This window comes from Diospyros lotus, chromosome 9 (assembly GCF_014633365.1).
Source record: "Diospyros lotus cultivar Yz01 chromosome 9, ASM1463336v1, whole genome shotgun sequence".
Taxonomy (NCBI): Eukaryota; Viridiplantae; Streptophyta; class Magnoliopsida; order Ericales; family Ebenaceae; genus Diospyros; species Diospyros lotus.
In genome coordinates this window covers 29,625,001-29,650,822 of record NC_068346.1, presented here as the reverse complement: position 1 = coordinate 29,650,822, position 25,822 = coordinate 29,625,001, and the positions used below count along the sequence as shown (strand labels likewise).

At 35.6% G+C, this 25,822-nt stretch overlaps 1 protein-coding gene across 2 annotated transcripts in view; it reads right to left on the bottom strand.

The window, feature by feature from the left end:
• LOC127809659 (protein RDM16) overlaps positions 1–25,822 on the bottom strand; it is a 44,702-nt gene that overhangs the window by 14,876 nt on the left and 4,004 nt on the right. The window contains exon 1 of one of the 2 annotated variants that reach the window (XM_052348636.1): positions 3,255–4,243. The exons of the other annotated variant lie outside the window; for it this stretch is intronic. Within the exon in view, the coding sequence (XP_052204596.1) occupies positions 3,255–4,157 (903 nt within the window). The 5' untranslated portion in view covers positions 4,158–4,243. Of the gene's footprint in view, positions 1–3,254; positions 4,244–25,822 lie in introns of those variants that run through there. 2 annotated transcript variants of the gene reach the window in all.

Sequence of the window (25,822 nt, the reverse complement as noted above, 5' to 3'; positions counted from 1 at the left end):
CCTTATGCTCCTCCACCCTTTCCATGTTCAAGAACTATCTCCTACACTGATGCCCTGCATTATACTTCTCCCCATATTTAAAACACAACCCCATAAGTCGCCTCTACTCCATAGTTGTAGACCGGGGAGGTAAAGGGTTAACCTTAGGACCCCCAGATGGCCCTCCCAATACTAATGCCCTATTATTCCCTCTTGCATGAAAATTGGGGACTAACGCTGGCTTAGCAACCACCCTATTCCTTTTGAATATCGCTTCTAGCATCAATTCTTGCAACTTCGCCTTTTTTGCGGCCTGCCTAACCGTCGTCAACGTCATTATTTTTACCATGGACCTCAACTCATCCTTGAGGCCACTAATGAAGCTAGATACAAAGTAATAGTCAGTGAGGGTTGGTTGAGCATTCTACATCAATGCTCCTAACTCCTCCAACCTCTCTTAGTATTCGGTCATTGATCTTTCCTGTTTGAGTTTAATAAACTCCTCTATCACATCCACCATAGTTCGTTCCCCAAAGCATATGCATGGCTCCTCCACAAAATCGATCCATCTAGCATCCATTCCCCTTGATCTATATCACCCTTGAAACCAAGCATAGCAATATCATTTAGATAGGCTATGGCAAGGTTGATTCGTTGATTCTCAGTGATTTGGTAAAATTGAAAGAACCTCTCACACCTCCAGATCCATCACCTAGGCTTGAATCCTTTGAATAAAGGGATCTCCAATCTCGACATAAAACCTTGATGAGATCGAGGAGAATTGAATTCCCCTACCAGCCCTGTAGGTTCCTTGTATGATGAATTCCCCATTTTGGCCACTCCTTGAGGTCGAGGAAGAATTCCCGCTCCTGCCATACAAGCTTCCAAAATTGACCGAGGAAGAAATTCCGGCGACAGCCAAAATTGAGGGAGAGCGGACAACATGTTGACCACAATGCCTATCTGCAGCCCCAACTGATATAGCGTCTCCCTCAATTCCCTTTGGACTCCTTAGGATGATGCCATATCCTCCCTTAATTCATCTTGGATCGCCCTGATCTCTTCTTTGCTCTGTGTCACTACTTCCTGCGTTTGAGTCATCTTGTACTCCATCACTTCCATGCAATTCTCCAGTTGTTTCAATTGAGTTCCTTCCGCCATCCATATCTCCGATCGCTTCGCCTCAATCCAACCAAATGTACTAACTCCTGGTCCCGGAACCACAGCCGAGGATGACCGGCTCTAATACCAATTGTCAAGTCTCCGAGAAGAGACTTGAAGTTACCGTGAATTAGAAGGAGAGAGGGAGAAATTTGGAGGGAAAAGGAAGAGAAAGAGAGAGAGAGAGAATGAATTAAGAGGGAAAGAGATTATCATTCAAACCCCATAACTCCCATCCTCCAATACATGGCCTTATATAGGCCCCTCCCACGGAATATGATCATAATTGTGAGGCGTGTCTACAACTACTTACATGCAAGTAGCCATGTGGCTACTTTTATTACAAAAAAATTCAATAATACCCTCAAGTCCTAACAAGGGTGTTGGAGCCTAACTGTCAAGCCCTTAGATTATGGGCTGGACAATTGAGGGAATTCCGATTGAATTCTGAGAAAGAAATGAATGTAAGAAGATAGATAGAATGAGGGAGGGAAAAAGAGATGAATGAGAGGGAATGAAAGAGAAGAGAGAAATGAGAGAAAGACTTTTGAATTATTCTCCAATCCCCTTTCTCATACTGTTGTAGGTCTCTTATAGAGACTCCAACAATCATAACAACATTCCAACAATATAACAGCTAACTAACATAACAGCCAAAATAGTAAGCTAATTCCCTAACCATTTAAGTCTTAACCCCCATCTAGTTAGCAACTAACAACACATACAAGTAGTTATTAACTACCATTTACTGATTCATCCCTAGGGTCGTGACACTAACGAGTAAGGCGCAAGGCGAGGCGCGCACCTAATGGAACTTGGTGCATGCTAACCTAAAAAAAATGAAAAATATATATGCTCGTTGAAGAATAAGGTATAAAATAAGTACTAACTCCGAAAAACATATTCACAAGCATGTTATCAAGAAAATTTAAAAAATTCAACATATATCAATGAAAAGAACAATAAAAATGCCGAAAAATGCAATTTAAAAGTCTTTAAACCAAGTTAAATTAAATCTTAAACAACTTATAGGTCTTAAATCTTAATTAACATTAACTAATTATGCATTTTAAATAATCTAAAAATCATCCTCATCATTAAGAACAAACATTTCCATATTTTCATCATTAGAAGCATCATCTCTAATATCCTCTTCTTCAACATCATCTCCATCTCCATCTTCATCAAGTTGAAATTCAATTGGAGCATTTGAAGTAGAGCCTTTTTACTCATTATCAAATTTGTTGTAGTTGAAGCAATAAATATAAATCCTAAATAGTAAAAAATTAAATAAAGTAATAAACAGTAAAATAAAAACCCTAAAAAGCAATTAACACAGTCCAGACGCGCCCAAGCCCAAGGCGCCTTGGTCCTAGGTGCACCTTGCTAGTATGCACCCACTTGGAAGCATTCTAGACTACCAAAGTGTGCCTAGGCGTGCCTTTAATAACACTGAGGAAGACAATTTTTCCCCAAGTCAAGTGAACATTATTCATGCAATTACTTTTGTTTTGAGATCTGTTGGTCATGTTTTTTCCTTTTCTTTCATGAGAAAATCACTGGGGTTAAATTGCAAACAGAAGCTATATAAAGGGGATGAAATAGTCTCTCCGCAATGCCGGGGTAAGGCTACATACAAAAACCTCTCCCAATTCTCGCAAAACAGAGAGCCATCACCCTTACTATGTGAATTCTTAGATTTTTAGTTATTTGAGGCCCAAAGAAGAAAAATCAAAAACTTAACATAAATAATCATATTTCAGTCTGACTGTCAGAATCCCTGTCAAAAAAGAAAAAAGAAATGGGGCAAAACCAATTTGTCAGACACCAAGTTTGCAAATCAGCCAAATGACCAAATGGGGCCACAAAGATGTAGATTATACAAATCATCCAGCTAGCTGGATGTGTTTATACGCCTGAAATGATATTATGACCAATTATCATGCCACGATATTTCCCTTAAGTCAGATAATTCAAGAGTTCATTACCAGTTCGCATCTTCTAGTTCTGATCATAATATTAACATGTAGAGCACTCTCCTCATTACTACTAATATAAGCCATCTCAAGTAAATGCAGCAATAGGAGAAACATAGAGGTGGCACAGAAACTTACTTTATCAGTTGAACCATCCCCATTTGTTGCATTGGCATTACTATTGTCATCATATCGCTCATCTTTGGGTTCTTTCTCCAAAAGACCTTCGTCAAAAGCCCTCTGTTTACTTTCCTCATCGATATCCATCTCTTCCTTCTTCACGCGATCCTCAAATTTCCTCCTCCCCCTCTTCTCTTCTCTACGACTCTCCTTAGCCTCGTTTGCCTCACTTTCCTTTACTCCATCCTCGAATCTCCTCCTTTCTCTCCGCTCTCCTTTCTCTCCTCCGTTCAATTCCTTATCATCGCCGTCCTCAACAACTCGATCTTCCAACTGCCTCCTTTCCTTCCTATCCTTCCTCTCATCCTTGACCTCGTTGGAAAATCTAGCTCTCTTCTCACTCCCTTCAAACAGATCCTCACACTCTCCTCTATCTTTCCTCTTATAATGCCGCCTCTCCACAGAATCCTCTCTCAAAAACCTATCTCTGCTGCCTTCTCTCTCGTTAGACTTCTCGCGCTTGTCGCGATGATCGCGACACCTCTCTCTGCTACCCTCTCTGTCAGTCCTCGGCTCGTGCGATCTCTCGCGCTTCTCGCCATGACCGTGAACCCTTTCTCTGCTACCTTCCCTCTGGCTCCTCGGCTCGACCGATCTCTCGCGGTCCTCAGAGTACTCCCTCGATTTGCGATGGTCATCCCCTCCGCGGTGTCGGTGCTTCTCGTGCTTGGACCGGTGCTTCTCACCAGAGTCGTGGTGGTGATGGTGGCGGCGGCGATCCTCGTCGGCGCCGTTCTTGGATTTCTGTTTGCTGCTACGGTGCTTGTGCTCTCGATCTCTACTCGAATCTTTGTATTCATCGGTTGAATCTCTATCCCTCTCGTGTTCGGCTCTGGCTTTTTGGCCGGATTTGCTATCCATTATAGGGTTTCACTCCTCTCTCTCTCTCTCTCTTCCCTTATGCTTCTGGACAATAAAACGAAGGATGGAAACGATTCGGTTTTGGTGCCTATCAGGTTTTCCGGTTTATATAGTCTCAATGTCCGAGTCAGCGTTTTAACCTCGTGGCTAATTCCTTATCAAAAACGTATCGGCACCGTAAGGGTTAAATTTCAAGAAGTGATTATTTATATTTGTCCCTTATTTTCAACTAATAATAGTTAATTTTATAAAGATTTCTAAAATACCCTCCCCTTCTTTATTCTCTTCTAAAATCATAAAAAAATAAAAATTAAAAAAAATTACACGATAGCATAATTGTAATGACTCACATATTATTAATGAGTCGAAGAGAGAGAATGAATTTGGATTCCTTTTTGAACCTAGATCAATGGATTTAGACGAAGCCAAAGTGCAAAAAAAAAAAAAAAAGAGAGACTTTCTATATTGACGATCAAGAATGACCACGAAACGTTGACGCTGATGATGAAGATGAACGCAAACCTTTTCATTTTGTTTCTTTTACTCAATTAGAAGCTCGTCGACGATGGCAATTAAGTGTGGCAAGTAATGGTGAAAGATAAAAAAATAAAAGAAATGACATCACCTAACGATGAAAGGTACAATCAAGAATAGCAAAAATAGTAAAGAAAATAGAAAAAAAGAAAAAGATATAATAGAAATGAGAAAGAAAGAGATAGTAAAGATGAAAGAGAAAAGGATAAAAATAATTTAAATATAAAGGTGATATTGTCAAATTAAGGTACTCTTTTAAGGTGACATTGTCAAATTGAGGTACTCTTTAAGGGTGAGAGAGGTCGATATTATTTTTAAAAATACAAAAGAGATCAATGCAATTTAAGCAAACTTTATGGGTGGTTTTAGAAATTTATCCTAACATAAATAGGTAAATTTCACATATGACTCTAGAGATTTTCTAAATTGCATCGACCACTTTTACATTTTCACAAATGGCATTAACTTAGCTCCAGTGATAGGTTCTGGATTGGAACCCATGATTTTCTAGTTTTTATGGAAGAATTGAAACTTGATCTAGAAACCTAGATCAGGTCTAGGTTTAAATGATATATATAGAGAGAAAGAGAGAAATAAAGAGATAAAAAGAAAAACTAGTTACAATGGATTTGATAATAAAAAAGAAATTGTCAACAATAGGTTAACACAGAGAAAGATAGAAATATAGTTGACAATGGGTCACTAAATGCATGTATATGTATGTGAGAAAGAAAAAGATATAATGGATGGCGATAAGGATCTTCACTATTGCCAATACATGTGATAAGGGTTCTTCACCATCACCAATGACAAATAATGGGAATTTTTTTTATTGCCAATATGTAATAATAAGATTTCATCTCAATCATTAATAGTTCATGCTGGGTAACATTTCGCTAAGCATCGGCGACATGAAAAAAGTGGAGAGTAAAAGAAAGAAAAAGTATCTTAAATACAAGGACAAAATAGTCATTTAATTTATTCTATTAATCTCAAGGAAGGTTGGTGCCACTTTTAAAAGTATAGAGTTGAGGGTGCAATTTAACCAAACCTTAGGGGTTATCCATGGATTTTACTCAACATAAATAGTAAATACCATTACTTCTTGAATTTTACATTTGATAATAGAGTAGTATTGTATTTTAATTTTTACAAAACCAATTTTGTTAATAACAAAACCATTTTTCAAATATTAAATAAAGAACGAATAAGATAAAATGTTACATTTATCTACTTCTAAGATAGAAATACTATAAGAAATTTCTAATGTTATATAGACGATGAAAAAAGTAATTTCAAACATTTGAATATGACTGGTAAGCATTGTCCATTGATCTAAAGAAGATGTTTAGAAGTTTGAATAAAAATTTCATAAATTTGAATAAAAGCTTTGGAATTCTAAATAAAAGTCTTAGAAGTTTGAACTTGACCAAAATACCCAAACAAATTTTAAAAATGTATGAACGTTACCCTTCAAATATTAGAACCTTTCTAGAAACCCTCCTATTACAAGATTTATTTGGACATATGAAGGCTTCCCTTCAAACGTTTGAATTTTTCTAGAATGCAATAGTGTTTATTTAGATGTTTGAGTGAAATTTGCTTAGGCGATAGAAATAAGGCAAAAATCAACAATGCCCAATATATTTAAAAGTCTTAACCAAGGAATTCAGATATATGAATAAAGACTGTAACTCCCCATTTTAGGCATGTTATAATTTGGGAATTCAATTTTTTTTTTTTTTTTGGCTACATTTTTACCAAAAGATTTTTCAAAATTCCTATTTCACTCCCTTAACATAGTATCTTGAAGAAAATAAAATAATAAATTTAAGGAAAGTATTAAGAGTTTTAGCACAAATTGTGACATGGATCAAACCTAAAATTAGTGAATAATTATCTTAAATAAAATTTCTTATTTTTCCAAACAAAACAAAATTCTCAACTTCAGATAAGTACTTTAAATCTTGAAAGGCTATAACAAATTTAACATGTTTATGCCTCTCATGGTACATAGTTTCCTTATGTAGGAAATAAATAGTGAAAATTAGACAATAGTTGCCACATATTGAGATTTCATCACTTGTTCGCCTTTGATTGCTATAACTCAACTACATAACACGTTTGAATATGTCGTCGTAAGATATAAACATCTTAATGAGGGTTAAGATAGATATGTATTAAAATATACAAGGAAATATAACATGTTTTCATGCTACTAATTATCACTACGTGACATAAGAGATCTACCGCACAAGCAATTTGTTAGAAGTTCTACCACAGATGTTATGTCACACAAATTATTCATAATTGAACCCTTTATCACCATATAGGTATTAAATGAATCCAAAAGTTGTCACTAATTAGTACATGGTTAACACACGCGGATTTGTCACCAAAAGCAATTAATCATGGGAATGTGCAACTAGAACTCACTAAACTAGGGAGATGATACAATAAGGCACCTACAAAAGTGTTAAGTAAAAGAATTAGAATGCAAGTTTTGGGATGAGATGACATGGTTTTCAAGAAGGAATGGTAAGATTATGGTAATAAAGTGATGTTCCATTTTAGAAGCTAAAAAAAAAAAAAAAGGAACAATTGACCATTTTGCTAAAATTATAGAGAAAGGGGACCAAATCTACCAAGAAAAAAAAATTCTTATGTCAAAGTGCTTTTTAGAGAGAAGCTACCCTGGAATAGGAAAAGAAAAAATTATTTTCAACTATTTGATATTAGAGGAAGAATAAGGTATTTTCTTAGAATTAGTAAAAATTTAAAGTTAAAAATATGTATAAGATTAAGAAAATTTGGAGAACAAAATTTCTTTGAGGAGGTGGACTGTAATGCTTCAAAATTTTAGAAATTTTGGAACATTAAGAAAATTAACTTTTTATGAAAAATGTGTAAAATGGGAGAAATTTTGAGTTTCGAGAAATTATTTGGAATTTTTGAAAACAAATTTTCTCAAAGAAATATATATGTGCATTTTTTTTATATGAATTAATGCATATGTAAATATGTGTGTGCGGAAAATATATATATATAATATTAAATATGTGGATAAGATTAGAATACTAAAATAAATTAAAATTTAAAGATAAAGTTTTGGATAAATATTAAGAAAAAATAAGGTTAGTAATGATTAAGAGATCAATTTGCAAATATTTATGAAATATCTTAGAGATTGATTTACAGATATTCCTGAAATATCTTAGGAACTCGTGGAAGAAAATTAAAAAGTTTTAAGGGTCAAAATAAAATTTTTGTAAGTTGAAAGGGTCTAAGTATAATAACAATAATTATTTAGGCCTTGGTGAAATAAATATAAGGGCAAAATTATAATTTTTAAAATTTAAAATTATCGAGAAGCGGCCAATGCATATGGCCATTTCGGTCACCGTGGCATCCCTAGAACTCTTGGATGAGGCTTAATGATAGGCATACAACCAGAATATGGTCTCTGATTGGTTGATTATACTCAATTTTGGTTATAAACTGAGGTGTTTGATGTTGTGGAATATGTAAACACACATAAACGTGCAATATACATAGTTAACAAGTAATAAAGTCATGAGATCTCCTGGGGTTGTTCTAGTGGTCAGTGAGGAATAGTGGACGACTTGAGTTCTCAAGTTTGAATCTACTCTCTACACAGTTATTGTAAATCAAATTCAGATTTATCTTTCATGCCGAAAATTACAAGACCAAGCGACGAAAACCCCGACAAGAAAGAACATCCCAAATAATAAACTCATGAATAAAATATTATTTTTATAAAAATTAGCTAGTAAACTAACTAAATACTAAAATTATATAGGATTAGCTTTATTCGAAAAACCGATTAAAAACTACATTAACTAAGAGGTTAACTCAATGATCTAAAGGTTCTAAGGTAATTAACTTCACCTGAAAGTTCCACAAGTTATGTCAATCAAGTGCACTAATGTATTCAATAGCCTATGTCTAGATTTAAAGAGTTTATTCATTTAATTTAACTCACTATATGTCTATGTAAATTAATATTAAAAAATAAATTAAGATTACGCACATATAGTATGATTATATTTAAGGAACTCTTAAACCTAAACATGGATGGTACAAACCCTTTAAGTGTGTGTTTACTCTAATGTGAATCATGTGTTACTTTATTCAATGAGTCTATTCTTTATTTATCAATGTTTGGCCACGTAAAAAAAACTCACATAACAAGCAATTGGTAGGTAAGAAATTACAAGCATTAAAGGATATATAGAACAAAATAAATATAGCAAAACAATCAATGCAACCAATGGTTGGACTATTTAAACAAGTTGTAACATCCCAAAATTTTAGAAATAAATGATAATTAATAATTCCAGTATTTGAGGTAATTATTGAATATTTGTGGACTTAAAGGAAAAATGTTAATTTATATTGATTTGAAGAAGTAGGTAAATATTTGGTAAATTCGGGGTATAAGTGCAAATATCAATCTAGGATGTATGTGTGGAGTTTTAGAAATTTGGGGGCATTGGTGCGATTTCGAAAAGTAGGCTGAGGGTTGGCTTAAAATTAATTGGTGGAGTATATAGGTTGAGAATGGTGCAGGCGATCGCGCATGCGTGTGTGCTGGGTGAGGTTGCGAGTTCGATCCGTGGAGGGGCTCGCGGGCTCTGAGGGGATTTTGGCTAATTTTAATCAACTTTCAACGCCCAAATAGTGTCGTTTTGAAGGCAAGAGTGAGGTCGCGCAACAGTGGTTGAGCATGCCACGTGGCATGTTGTAGCCTTGCTCGCTAAGGCAGTTCTGTTGTGCAATATATGGGGCCAATTTTAGCCAAATCTTGGTCATTTTAGAGCCCAAAACAGAGAGAAAAATTGGGGGAGAAGAAATAGAGGCAGCCAGTAGCGAAGGAAGGGAAATATTGGGGGAAAATCAAAGGGTTTTAGAGATTATTTTGTGTTTAAAATAGTTAGGTAAATGGGTAAAATTCGTGGAAGCGTTGTATGTCTAGTTTATGGATTTTTCACGGTTAGATTCTATATTTCATGCAACTAGATTTGATTATTATAAGTCATAATTTTATTATCTTCTTAGGAAACGTTTTACTTTGCAGTGGGAGTGCGAAAAGGACAAGTATCGACCGTTTAAAGGTAAGTTCCTAACCCTCTCATCATGTGCTTTAATCCCTCTACAAGTCCCTATCGTTTTTATATTTTATTCTCTCCCTTATCCTAACTCGGTTATGAATATTAAACTTGTGTGTTGTTGATTAATTGTTGATGGTGGTTTAGGCTAAATCAAGAACCCCTTCACGATATTTATTTATGTCCGTCATGGGGTTTTGTATTGCCCCACTTTCTTGGGAATAATGCCGCACCTAGTTGGGTTAGGTTCTAAATGGGTGTGTGTGTGCCGGTTGTGGGTCCTGGATCTTTGTGTGTGAAATTATTATTTATTTAATTATAGTTGATGTTGACAATGTGTGTCGGGGTTGGGAACTGCATTAATGGGAGGTCATGTCTTGTGAATGTTTGAGCATGGGCATCTTAGGGTGTTTAGAGTGTCTAGCATGAACATCGCATTGAATGCGTATTACTATGTGGGCGAAACATGGCATGATGCCTGGTTTATGGGGGCATTGTATCACGTTTATACTTATTACGCCATTGCATTCTTATTTGTGCATTACATGGTTCCATTGCACGCGATTATTATTAGTACTATTATTACTGTTATTCCGAGCAAGAGCGCCATGCCGATCCGGGTGACAAGAGTATCGACTCAAGGGAGCTTTGGCTCAGGTTAGGTGACAGAAGTACCGACCTATGGGAGCTTTGGCTCGATTTTTAAACTAGCTCGGGAGAATCCCGAGGGAAGACTTTTAGACTAGCTCGGGAAGGTCCCGAAGAAAGACCTGATTGGACATGAGAACTGCATACATGATTTACGAACGAAGGGATTGAGATGGCTTGGGATCCTATGCTGGAACACAGAGTATCGGAAGCTTGGAATTCAATATTAAAGTGCAGAAGATTTATCGCTTACTAGTTCATGGCAACGACAGGTTTGTTAGGGACTTGGATGTCGATGTCTTCTATGTGGGCCCCAATGACCATTATGTGCATGCTTATTTATGTGGTTAATCTTTGTCTAGTGTCTCATGTTGTGAATGTGTATGTGTTTGGGCACTTGATGTGCGGGTTGTACGAGGTTATTCTCTTTAAACCTTAATCTTTGTTTTTTTGTATTCACTTTCTGAGTCTTGTGACTCACCCTTACTTTCCATCATTTCAGATAAGAGAATCGTCTGAGTGGCGGGTACGTCCAAGGTTGGGTCCAGACCATGGAGCTAAGGTAACATGTAAAGAGTTCTCCTAAAACTAGGGTCTTGGGTGTCGTTTTGGTTTTGTCAGGTTAATGTATCTTGATTTTGGAAACCGAAGCATGCTATGTGGCCCTGAGTTGAGAATGTGATATGAGTGGCTATGTAAGAATGGTTATGATATGTCGTACGATCAAAAGGCTATACTTTCTAATATATAGAGTTTGATGTATGTTTATAGCTTGCGTAATTGTTCTATATCATTCAAATAATAACCCTTTCACGGATCCTCTATGCTAGCGGGGGCTCTGAGAGGCGGGTTGTAACACAAGTTTCATTGCATATTAAAATACTAGAATAAGTGATTAATATAGATCCGATTTTGCTTGAAAAAAACAACAAAGCTGAATCGTGGTTCCAATGCTGTGACTTCTTCCAATAGAAAACCAGCATTCCAAACCTTCAAACTTTTGGCTGGAATGCTTTTGCAAGTCTAGAAGTAAGCCACGCATAAGGGAAGAAGAGGAGATGTTGCCTTTAGGTTTTCAACAAGAAACCCTAATTCTTTCTCTAACAGTTCTTCTTTTTTTCTTATTTTTCTTATGTTATGAGCTTCTTCTCTTATTGTTGCCGTAAAAGATGAGTTTATACCCAATGGAGAGCCTCATAAGCAGGAGCCCTAGAATGTCCTTATTATGAGTCCTACTCTAATTAGAAAATCAACTCACATTACAAAAAAATCAAACTTTTGTGACAATTTTTGTCATTTTGCGATGATTTTAACCATCACGAAGTGATTTTGCAACGATTTTCAACAATTATTGGAGTAACCACCGCAAAATCTATTATTTCCTGACAGTTAGTAACATTTAGCAACGGTTTGAAAATCATCGCTAAATTTGAATGTCCATATGATTTTTTAATTAAATATTTTATTTTTAACACCAATTTAACTAAATTTCAATATAAATTAATAGTGATTTTAATGACGATTTTAAAACCATTGCTAAATTTCAATATAAATTACAATTCTAGCTGCAACTTTAGCGACGATTTCAAACTATCCCTAAATTTCAATACAATGACTTTAGCGGCAGTTTCAAAACCACCACTAAAACAAAGAATTTAATTCTTTTATTTATTAACAAATTTATGACTTTAGCAACATAACAAATTTAATTCTTTTATTTATTTATTTTTTTATCAACAAAACAAAGAATTTGTAATTTATAATCTGTATACCTAACTCACAAATACAATATCTCAACCTGTTTAATCATCAAACCATAAATATCCAACTCACAAATAACCTAAAATCTATAATCTATATACCAAATTCACAAACACAATATCTCAATCTATTTAATCAACAAACCATAAATATCCAATCCAATCCAAAACGTATTAAAGTCCAATCAAAATGGACTTACATATCTAAATAAAATTTAAAAAGTTTAATATTCAAGTAGTTCAAATATTTGAACAATACATCAACTTTGTTGGTGTGAAGGTGACTGTGTCTTACGAGTGTTATGACTAGATATAGAAGAGGGCCTTGTCGCTGGTGATGCTTGTTCACTGTGTGCATCTGGTGCCTAAAATAATTAAAATTGTATTAGATGTATACAAAATGCAAAAACATACTTTGAAGAGTATTTGTGAAGATAAACATAAACAATCACTTAAAATGAAAAATTAAAATTCATAATTTTAGAATTAACATACCATTGAATTGAACATAGCAGCAAACTCAGGTGGTATATTCCCCACAAGATTTGTGAAAAAATAAGCAATTACACTAAGAAGATTTTGCACCTGCATCTCTAGACATTGAATCCTTTGATTATAAGCTTGTAATTCTTCCTTCAATCTTTGCAACTCTTGTTGGCACTCTACAGTAGATGAATCGGTATTATTAAAAGATAAAGACATCCCATTGAATTGACTAGTGGTCCCAAAAACTTGGTTTGGACTTGGACCGAAGCCCAAACCTCGAACTCAACCTGATTGTTCTTTTCCTAGCACCCGAGCAAGTGAATCATCTAAAGAGATTGTCTGTGAAGACGTGCTTCTGACTCTCAATTTCAGAAATTTTGTCCTGTATGAATTAAAAAACAATATCAATTACACCAGAAACACCATTTAAATAAAAGTCTATTTATATAATTGTAAGAGTTTTAAAAATTGAATGGCTATGATACAAAATGTGATTTTTAATTTACTAATGAGTGGGGGCATCACAAGGAAGACCAAAAAATTGGGGAAAACAAAATACTAATTCATGTCTATTGAAACCCTAGTAAAGTAGCATTGAATCAAATCTTTAACTGCATAACATAGTTCTATGAAAAATTTAACATCAATAAAATTAAATTTGTTTTTTGCCAGATTAGCCAACATTAGTAAAATAGACACAAGCAAGTGAGCCAAATCTCCAAATGCATCATAAACAAAACAAAATGAAAGAGCAACTGACCGCTAATTAAGAAGTCGGATAGAAAAAAAGTTGAAGCAAATCTAGAGTCAGAGCCTCTGAAAAGCAAATCTAAATCTGATGAGCTAATCAACCATCGAGAGAGACAGCAAGCGACGAAGCAAAAGGCAAGAGCAAACCACTGGCCACAAGGGCGAGTTGGCAAAGGCAAGCGACGGAGGACGAGTGATGAAGCGAGAGAAAAGTAGCAAGCGACAGAAAACGAGCCACCAGCCATGAGGATGAGCGACGAAACAACAAAAGGCAAAGGCTAGGGTAAGTCACCGACAGCGAGAGTGAGAGGCTAGGGGGAGACCACGAGCGACAAAGTGATGGAGCGAGATAGAGGTAACAAGCGAAAGCGAGAGAAGGAGAAGGGCAAAGGTGAAGCCAAGTTTGTAGAAAGAGAGGAAAAGGAAATGAATATAAAATAAAAATATGCAAAATATCTTTTATTGTATTTTTAAAATTTTCAAAAGAAATTAAGCATAAAAGCAAATAATCAAATAGAAAACTACAACAACAAGGAGTGTTGCGGTGTGGAAATTAATTTTTAACTTCAATTAGATATATTTTAATATTTTATGTTTCAAAAATATTTATTTTCAAAAAATTTAGAAAACCATTCCTTTTATAATTTATAATATAAATTTTAAAAATAGAAAATTGAGATTTTTATTTTTTATTAGAGATCTAATTATTCCATAAAAAATTAGAATTAAAAATGTTTTAAGCACTAAAATTGCCAACTTTACATGAATTTCTTAATAAATATTTAATTGAAAAAAGTTACTGCAATTTTCAATGGGTTACATGTAATTTAGTGAAACTTCAAGATGGTCTGGTGTAATTTATCCTTAAAAATTAGAAAGTTTTATTTTTATCATTCAAGGTTATTGTGGCTTGTATAATTTTTCAAAGACCCTTTTAATTAAGTTAAAGTCACTAATTAAATTTTTATAATTTTAATTTTAGTATTTCAAATCTTGTAAGTTACAAGATATTATAATTTCACATAATTCAAATCTATCAATAAGTTAATTTAATTTTTCAGAGTTTAAATTTAAAATAGGAGAATAATTCATAATGGCTATTGCCTTTGTAGAAGGAAGGAAAGAAGGGAGGACTCTTTAAATTGATTTAAGATTTAGATTTTTTTTTTTTAAAATGACAAATAACTAGGAGTTTTAATTACCCTAAATAATGCTAAAAAGTGTCATTATTAAATTTGTAGGTAATTTTTTTTATTAATAATATTTTTATAATAAAATATTATAAAAATATTATTACATATTTAAAATTATAAAAATAGTATATTATTACATATTTAAAATTTTCGGGGCTTTGACTAGGGCATATGATGGTTGAAGAGAACATGCTAGTCACTTGTTTTTCAATCTCAGCTTTTTGTATGGGAAAGTATTTATAAGCTCTCAAGTTCACTGGGTCAGGATGGGGTTTAAGACATATAAAATGGTCTAAGGTCCTTTGGAAAGACAGGTATGAGGTTCAACAAAAAGATCCTGAAATTCTTTTAATAATAAAGTTAAGTTATTCGAAAGTGATACTTGAGTGGTGGATTGGAGCAATGCCAAGCTTCCTCTCCATAGAAGATCCCCTTCTATATCCCTGCCCTCTGGTTCATGCCACTCCAATGCGTGGATTGAATACATTTGGGCTATCTAACTCCTCTTTACTCTTCATCCATCTCTGTAGTTTTTCTCCCCTTATCCACTTGCGTTCTCCTTGCTCCAAGATTCCTTTAACAATGGGTTTGGAATTTCTCTTTTCTTCCGTGACTTCCAGTTTGTTAAAGTCAAAAGTGAGAAGGCTAACAGTCTTCATCCAATCCACCATCAACACTATGTTGCAGCCACCTAATTCCAAGACCCTTATGTTAGCTTGGAATGCATGCCCTTGCATCTCTCAACAAAAATCCTCACAATTCTTGTGGTTGTACATCTTACTCCCATTAGCCATTGTCATCGAGGAGGGAGTTGTAGCTTTAAATCTGCACTTTAATTCCATGGTAGTAGCTTCATTCAAGAAGCTATGGGTATTGTCACTAGCAATCAATACGACCTCTTTTGTCCCACCTGCCCTTGCACATTTATGATTTGGCCAGTAAGCCCCCCTTTTAAATCATGGAAGGAAATTTCTTTTCCCTCATGCTTTGTTTCTTCTTCCATAACAGGTCAACTACCTCTTGCTACTCCTTCTCCTCCTTTTCCAATTCGTCAGCCTTTTGCTCCTCCTCCCCTTCCATGTTCAGGAACTATCTCCTACACCGATGCCCTCCATTATACTTCTCCCCACATTTAAAACATAACCCCATAAGTAGCCTCTACTCCATAGTTGTAGACCCAGGCGATAGAGGGTTAACCTTAGGACCCCCATATGGCCTTCCCAATACTAATGCCCTGTTATTCGCTCCTACATGGTAATTGGGGACTAGCATTGGCTTAGTAGCCACCCTATTCCTTTTGAATATCGCTTCTAGCGTCAATTCTTGCAACTTGACATTTTCTACTGCCTGACTAACTGTCGTCGGCATCATCATTTTTACCATAGACCTCAACTCATCCTTAAGACCACTAATGAAGCTAGATACAAAGTACTAGTCAGTGAGGGTTGGTTGAGCATTCCACATCCATGCTCCTATGATGCGATCATCAATCAAGACCTGACCCAAGGCCAACCCGACCAAACAAGAACAGTATCATTGAAATAGTAGCGCCAAAGCAATATTTTAATACTTCGTATGTTTTAGAATTCTACTTGATTTAAGATTCTACTTCATGTTTCTACTTAATTTAAAATTCTACTTCATGTTTGATTAGAATTTTATTTTTATTAGAATTCTAGTTGATTTTTACTTAAGATTTATTTCTATTAGGATTTTAGTTGGATTTTGTTTACAAATATTAGATGGATTTGGATTAACCAAATACTATAAATATGCCTAGAATCTAGAGTTTGTAATCAAGTTTTTCTCAATACAAATTTAAGCAACTTATTCGAATTTTCTTAGTAAAACAATCTTGTTTTTGCGTCTTCTTAAAAGCCAAGCTTCGGCCATTAAAATTTATTCTTTCAATAGTTTATTTTGGTGTGTCTTTTTCACACCCACGCTACACGCTACGTTAGGTGATTTCAGAGTAGTTTATTAACTAATCAGATGGTCAATCTTGAAGGTAACGGTAGCAACTAGCCTCGTGACAGTGATTGGGGGTTGCCTGCGGTTTGGAGAGCAATCGAAAAACAACAAGAAATAACTCGTATAATGCAATAGCAATTGGAGCAAATCCACAACCAATTGGGAGTTTTACAACGAGTTAAGGATAATCGAAATCGGACTAATGGTGTGAATCAAGCCGGCTATGTTAAACCGATAAGACCAGCCATTAATCATGTATTCGTTAATCCTAAAAGGCTAATGATGGATGATAGCGACGATGAGGATGATCTTGGTCGTATGATAGCCAACCCTAGTGGTAGAGGAGTTAAGAGGAATGCGCAACAACACAACCATTGGAAAAACAATGAGTATAAACTAAAAAATGGATTTTCAATGAGTTTGGAGCTTGATCTCGAACATTATGTTATCACAGCAACCTCCATATTTGCAAACTCAAGTCTGGTTTACGCTGCTAATATGGCAGAAACTCCAAGGTTGTTGACTCATACTGGAGTATTTTCCAGTCTCGAGAGCTCAGGCATTGCTTCGCAATCCAAGGATGGTGGTGTTTCTTCTTATCATCTTGCAACTGCAAAGGAGATGGAGGCCATGGTAATAGATCCTTTTACAGTTTATTTAAGCTCTGACATGATTAAATCGAAGGCAATATGAACATATTCACCTTTACGATTGCAAAAGCAAGATGGTCATAGAGGTCTCTTTGTGGATAGGGGTGTTGCATCTCCCAAACTAGTTAACTCGGGTTGTACAACTATTTTCGGTATTAATCTAAAATTAGATTCTGAAACTAAGAATACTGTAGCAGCTGCTACTATAGCTGATCAAGTGCTTAGACTAAAGGATGATTCAAGCATCAATATTTTAACTGATGGAGAGACTGCTGGTAGTCATGGAATAAGCCTTTATTCGAAACAGTTGCAAAAGAATGCTTCTCTAGACAAGAAAAATCTACAGATGAATTCGAAAGCTGTTGAGAAGTTAAAATCAAGAAAGATGATGAAATGAGAAGGACATGTGATAAGATCTACCAGATTAGAGAAGCGCTCAAGAAAGAATGTTCAATGTCCTCAATCTAACAGTAATAATACAATGGAGGCGGAGGCAGAAGTAAAGGGCAACAAACATGGCAATGGTTGGACCAATGCCAACGAAGATAAGGCTATGAGGGGGAGGAATGTCTTTGCTCATGTTCCCTTAGCAAAAAAGTTCAAGCGATTCAAGAAGATGCCAAGCAAAAATTACATAAATAACAAATACAAGGCAACAACTGACAAGCATATGAAGCACAAGATATTTGAGGTTGGAGATGAAGTCATGATATTCTTAAAAAATGAACGAATTCCAGTAAGAAAGCAAAACAAGCTCGAGGCAAAGAAGTATGGTCCTTACAAGATTACAAAGAAGATCAGTGATAATGTTTATGTTGTGGATTTGCCTAATTATATGGGTATTTCCAAAACATTCAATGTTGCTGATCTTTCTTTATATTTGCTAGATGTTGAGTTGTCATACCCGAATCAAAATTCGAGTTCGATTTTTTTCTCAAGTGGAGGTGAATGATGCGATCACTAATCAAGACCCAGCCCAAAGCCAACCCGACCAAACCGGAACAGTATCATTGGAATAATAGCACCGGAGCAATATTTTAATACTTTATGTGTTTTAGAATTCTACTTGATTTAATATTCTATTTTATGGTTCAACTTAATTTAGGATTCTACTTCATATTTGATTAGGGTTTTATTTTTATTAGAATTCTAGTTGACTTTTACTTAAGATTTATTTCTATTAGGATTTTAGTTGGATTTTGTTTATAAATATTAGATGGATTTGGATTAGCCAAATATTATAAATATACCTAGGATCTAGAATTTGTAATCAAGTTTTTTTCAATACAAATTTAAGCAACCTATTTGAGTTTTCTTAGTAAAACAGTCTTGTTTTTTAGTCTTCTTGAAAGCCAAACTTCAGCTATTGAAGTTTGTTTTTTCAAAGGTTTATTTTGGCGTGTCTTTTTCACACCCACGCTGCGTCATCCTAACTCCTTAAACCTCTCCCGGTATTTGGTCACTGATCCTTCCTGTTTGAGTTTATTAAACTCCTCTATCACATCCGCCATATTTCATTCCCCGAAGCATATACACAATTCTTCTGCAAAATTGATCCATCTAGCATCCAATCCCCTTGATTTATACCACCCTCGAAACCAATCATTAGCCGTATCATTTAGATAAGTTGTGGCTGGTAAGGTTGATCCGTTGATTCTCATCAATTTGGTAGAACTAAAAGAATCTCGCACCTCCAAATCCACCACCTAGGCTTGGATCCTTCGAATAGAGGGATCTCCAATATGAGCACAAAGCCTTGATGAGATTGAGGAGAATTGAATTCCCTTACTGATTTTGTAGTATCCTCATATGATGAATTCCCCATTTCGGCCACTCCTTAAGGTCAAGGAAGAATTCCTGCTCCCGTTATACCAATTTTCGGAACTGACCGAGATGGAAATTCTGGCGGCAGTCGAAATTGAGGGAGAGCGAATAACATGTTGACCACAGTGCCTATCTATTGCCCGAATTGATCTGACGTCACCCTCTACCTCGCCATCCCTTTGGACTCCTTCTCGGGATGATGTCATATCCTCCCTTAATTCATCTCGGATAGCCTTAATCTCTTCTCTGTTTTACGTCAATGCTTCTTGTGTTAGAGTCATCTCGTACTCCATCGCTTCCACCCGATTCTCTAGTTGTTTCAATCGATTTCCTTCCGCCATTGATATCTTTGATCGCTTCGCCTCAATCCAATCGAAGATGATCGGCTCTGATACCAATTGTCAAATCCCTGAGAAGAGACTTGTAGTTACCATGAATTAAGAGGAGAGAGAGAGAGAGAGAAAGATTATCATTCAAACCCTATAACTCTCATCCTCTAATACATGGCTTATACAGGCCCCTCCCAAGGAATATGATCATAACCATGAGGCGCGTCTACAACTACTTACATGCAAGTAGCAATGTGGCTACTTTTATTACAAAAAATTCCAATAATACTCTCAGGTCCTAACAAGACTGTTGAAGCCTAAGGTGCAAGGCAAGGCGCGCACCTAATGAAACTAGGCGCATGCTGATTAAAATATATATATATATATATTATAGTTGAAGAATAAGATATAAAATAAGTCATAATTCATAATAACATATTCACAAGTATGTTATCAAGAAAAATTAAAAAATTCAACATATATTAATAAAAAGAACAAACTCCGCCTGGGGATGTTATCCACTGCCGATCCCAAGCCCGAATAAAGGAGGAGAGTTGTGTTAGGTAGCCGACAGCCAACGTAAAACTTAGTCGGATCCAAAACATGAACTCTAGACAAATTATGAAAAATCATTTGGGCGTGGACGTAACCCTTCATAGCGACGCGCTACACTGCCCTCGTGTAGTGACAAGTGAGCTAGGGCCGCTGCATCGGCACTCGGATGTAGAGATAAATGAGCAAGGGTTCCCGCATTTGCTTGGACGGATGTGGGTAAATGATGTGAATCAGCTTGCTAAATCCTCACAAGATCTGTTGAGCATTCATGGAGGCCCAATAAGAAGATTGCAAGATTTGGGAATGATTGATTGATTGACAAGATTGCAAGATTTGGGGTTGGTTGATTGATTGGTTGATTGATTGACACGATTTCCAGATTTGGGGTTGATTGATTGATTGGTTGATTGATTGACAAGATTGCCAGATTTGGGGTTGATTGATTGATTGGTTGATTGATTGACAAGATTGCCAGATTGATTGGTTGATTGATTGACTGACAAGATTTGCAAGATTTGGGGATGATTGATTGATTGACAAGATTGATCCAAGCTTCCCTTATTTCCTCCTTTGTTTTAAATCTTTTCTATTTTAGATAATTCTTGTTTCTTTATCAGATTATGCTATTTCCTTCTTGTAATCAATTCCTAATATGCCTAGGATTTGATTTATTTCTTTCTAATTTAGAATTTGAATTCGGCTATATAAGCCAATGTAACCCGAGAGGAATTTAGTTTTTGATCAATATTATTTTGTGAGAGTTTTCTCTTTGGTTCTTCAACGAACTATTTGAACTTATCAAGATTTTATCTTGTGGCGTTCATCCTTGACTTATCACTCACAAATCTTCTCATCTATCTTGAATGTGGCGTCAACCCTACCTTCTTATACCTTTGGTTCTTATCTCTTTATAGATAACGGGTCAAGGTCCTTTATTTTCTTTATTATGAATCTGTTTTAGAACGATCCTTGGCAAAGGAACCATTTTTGATCGTCGGGTCTCACCTTCCTTCGTGGGGTTCACATCATTTGGTATCAGAGATTTGGCTCTAAATCAGGTTTGAACTATCCTTATTTTTGCCTTCATTGATTATTGTTTCTCTTTATTCTCGCAGCATTGTTTGTTCTTCAAGTCTGCAACTTTGCCTATTTTTTTCATCTTGATTTCTTCAAGTTTTGTTACTTATCATTATATATAAAAAAAAAAAAAAGTGAGAAGTTGAGAATTCCAAAAAAAAAAAAAAAGGAAAAGTTGGAAATTCAAAAAAAAAAAAAAAAAAAGAGTGGAAAGTTGGAAGTTCGCAAAGAAAAAGAAGGTGCGAAATTGAAAATTCAAAAAAAAAAAAAAGTAAAGTAAATTCAGAAATCAATTGAATCTGAATTAGTTGAAGTGTTGCTTGTCATTCAAGTTTTGATTGCATAAAGTGTGTATTCTGTCTATTCAGAACAGTTTGACCCTAGTTGCATCAAAATTCGTATCTCCTTTTCCTCTTGTCTTTTCTTATCCATTGTTTCATTATAACTCTATCCTTTCGACTTCTTAAATTCTGCCTATTTTTTTTTCGTCCTTTGCAAATTAACCCATTCTCATTCTTAGTGATCTAATTGGTTCAATTTGGATTGTTGCAAGAAAAATTTTGATTGAGTTCATTTGAGTTCAATAAAGAACTAAAAGAGGAGGCTAAAGAGTGGAAAAAGGCAGGAGAGTGTGAGCTCATAAGAGGATAAAAGCCAAGTTTGAGAATACACGAGTGTGAGTGTTATCAATCTTGAGAGGAAACACGTGAGGGAGTGTTTGTGAGGTTTCCTAACTTTGTTTTGCAGGCTATTAAACATGTCTCGAGAGAATGAAGCTCAGGAAAAGATAGATTTCAAACTCTTCTTTCAGTCCTTAGAGCAAAAATTTGAACGAATGGAGATGAGGTTTGATGAGATAAATGAGAAAATAGATAAAGTTGAATCTAGTTCACAAAGGGGGCAACCACCTAGAGCTCCTACTGTGCAACGAAGAGAGAGGCATCCACCTAGGTATGATTATGAAGATGACTATGGGAATGACCTAGATGATGATGATCGTGCCTCTAATGTAAGTGTAGGCCGAATTAGGCGTGGGAATAGAGATAGAGGAGTTAGACATGGAGAAAGGATTGATAATAACTTGGACAACATTAAGATGCAGATTCCATCTTTCCAAGGCAAAAACGATCCAGAAGTTTATTTGAAGTGGGAGACAAAGGTTGAAATGGTGTTTTCTTGTCACAAGTACTCTGAATTGAAAAAGGTAAAATTGGCCACCATTGAATTTACTGATTATGCTATTATTTGGTGGGATCAACTTATTTTGAGCAGGAGACGGAATCATGAAAGGCCCATTGAGACATGGGAAGAAATGAAGGCTATTATGAGGAGGCGATTCATTCCAAGTCACTACTATAGGGACTTATTTCAGAAGTTGCAATGCCTTACTCAAGGTTCCAAAAGTGTTGAGGACTACCACAAGAAGATGGAAATAGCCATGATTCGAGCCAATGTGGAGGAGGACCGAGAAACTACCATGGCCAGGTTCCTAGTTGGATTGAACCGTGATATTGCAGATGTGGTCGAATTACAACATTACGTTGACTTAGATGACATGGTGCACATGGCCATTAAAGTGGAGCGACAATTGAAGAGAAAGGGGTCCACACGAATTGGGCAAAATTCAAGTTCTTCTTCAACATGGGAATCGAATTGTAGTGGAAAGGATGAAAGGCCTAATGTTGAAACCTTCAAAACTAACAAAGATGGAGGAGCACCAAATAAGGTAAAATTTGATACTCTACCTCCTAGAAATAGAGATATCAAATGCTTTAAGTGTTTGGGAACAAGTCATATTTCATCTCAATGCCCAAACAAAAGAGTGATGATTTTGAAAGATGATGGTGATATTGAGACCAAAGATGAGTCTGATAATGAGTCCATGCCACCTTTGGAGGATACAAGTGCCCATGTTCATGATAAGGTATGTAGCATGATTGTTGATGGGGGAAGCTGTACTAATGTGGCTAGCACTGGCTTGGTGGAAAAATTGAATTTGATGACTTTGAAGTATCCTAGGCCATATAAGCTACAATGGTTGAATGATTGTGGAGAATTTAAAGTAACTAAACAAGTGTTTGTTTCATTCTCAATTGGGAGGTATATAGATGAAGTTTTGTGTGATGTGGTGCCAATGCATGCGGGCCATATTCTTTTGGGGCGACCATGGCAGTTTGATAGGTGTGCAATTCATGATGGTTATACTAATAGATTCTCTTTTGTACATAATGAAAAACCAATTATTCTTGTACTCCTACCCCCAAGACAAGTGTATGAAGATCAAGTGAGGTTAAAAAAAAAGAGTGATAAGAAAAATGAGAGTGAGAGTTCAAAAGTAAGAGAAACTGAGATGATGAAAAAAGAGAGTGAGAGTTCAAAAGTAAGAGAAACTGAGATCAAACAGAGAGAAAAGGAGAGCAAAAAAGGAAAAGGAGTTTCGGTTAGTGAGGAAAGAAAAGAGAGAAAACAAGTGAACTATTATGTAAGAGAGAGTGAGTTCAAAAGGGCTTTGTTTTTAAATCAGCCTATGATTGTACCTTTGTACAAAGAGGTTTGTTTTAGTACTACTGACCTTAACCCCTCTTTGCTGAGTGTTGTTGTTTCTTTTTTGCAGAAAATTGATGATGTGTTCCCTAAAAAGATACCTAATGGTTTCAAGAAAGTTGTATTTGATCCTGGTGATTGGGTTTGGTGGCATATAAGGAAGGAACGATTTCCTATTCAAAGGCGTTCAAAACAACTTTCAAGGGGAGATGATCCATTTCAAGTGCTTGAAAAGTTCTACAAGTTCGATCTTCCGGGTGAGTATATTGCAAGTGCCACCTTTAATATTGTTGATTTCTCTCCTTTTGATGTAGGTGACGATTTGAGGACAAATCTTTTTCAAGAGAGGGGGAATGATGTGAATCAGCTTGCTAAATCCTCACAAGATCTGTTGAGCATTCATGGAGGCCCAATAAGAAGATTGCAAGATTTGGGAATGATTGATTGATTGACAAAATTGCAAGATTTGGGGTTGATTGATTGATTGGTTGATTGATTGACACGATTTCCAGATTTGGGGTTGATTGATTGATTGGTTGATTGATTGACAAGATTGCCAGATTTGGGGTTGATTGATTGATTGGTTGATTGATTGACAAGATTGCCAGATTGATTGGTTGATTGATTGATTGACAAGATTTGCAAGATTTGGGGATGATTGATTGATTGACAAGATTGATCCAAGCTTCCCTTATTTCCTCCTTTGTTTTAAATCTTTTCTATTTTAGATAATTCTTGTTTCTTTATCAGATTATGCTATTTCCTTCTTGTAATCAATTCCTAATATGCCTAGGATTTGATTTATTTCTTTCTAATTTAGAATTTGAATTCGACTATATAAGCCAATGTAACCCGAGAGGAATTTAGTTTTTGATCAATATTATTTTGTGAGAGTTTTCTCTTTGGTTCTTCAACGAACTATTTTGAACTTATCAAGATTTTATCTTATGGCGTTCATCCTTGACTTATCACTCACAAATCTTCTCATCTATCTTGAGTGTGGCGTCAACCCTACCTTCTTATACCTTTGGTTCTTATCTCTTTATAGATAACGGGTCAAGGTCCTTTATTTTCTTTATTATTAATCTATTTTAGAACAATCCTTGGCAAAGAAACTATTTTTGATCGTCGGGTCTCACCTTCCTTCGTGGGGTTCACATCAGTAAAGAAGCTAGTCCAAAATCAAAATCAAAACCAAAATCAAAATCAAAACTAAAACCAAAATTAAAATCAAAAACAAAATCAAATTCAAAGTCAAGGCCAAAAACAAAATCAAATCCAAAGTCAAGACCAAAAACAAAATCATAGATTAAGGATTGGGTTATGGAACATAGGAACATTAACAGGCAAAGCTATGAAAGTGGTGGATGTGATGATTAGGAGAAAAATTAATATTATGTGCCTTCAAGAGACGAGATGGGTAGGGAAAAAAGCAAAAACTTTATCAAAAACTGGATATAAAATATGGTACACAGAAAATGATTGAGCGAAAAATAGAGTCGAGATTATTATGGATAAAAGCTTAGTAGATGAGGTAGTGGATGTAAAGAGAATAGGGGATAGGATTATTATGGTGAAGGTTAGTCTAGGAAGAATGACTATGAATATCTTTAGTACATATGCACCACAAGCGGGGTTAGGTGATGAGATAAAAGCAAAATTCTGGGAGGACCTAGAGGGACTCATACAAATGATACCAAGAGAGAAAGTGATTATAAGAGGTGACTTAAATGGGCACGTGGGTAGAGACGGGAACGGATATAGAGAGGTACATGGAGGGTATGGATTCGGAGAAATTAATAATGAGGGTAAATCTATCCTAGATTTTGCTATGGCATATGGGCTCATTATAACCAATACTAGGTTCAAAAAACGGTACGAACACTTAACCACATATAAAAATATCACCTCAAGCACCCAAATAGATTACTTCCTCATGAGACAAGAGGATCGATTATGTTGTAGGAATTGTAAGGTGATACCGGGAGAGTGTTTGACTACTCAACATAAACTTCTAGTACTTGACGTCCAAGTAAGAAATTGGAAGAGAAAAAATCACATAAAACAAAATCCAAGAATCAGGTGGTGGAATTTAAAAGGGGAGAAACAACTAATCTTCAAAGAAAAATTAAGGGGTAGAAGAGAATGGAATGGAGAAAAACAGACAAACCAAATGTGAAAAGAAATGGCTAATGCTCTGAGAAGCACGACAAAG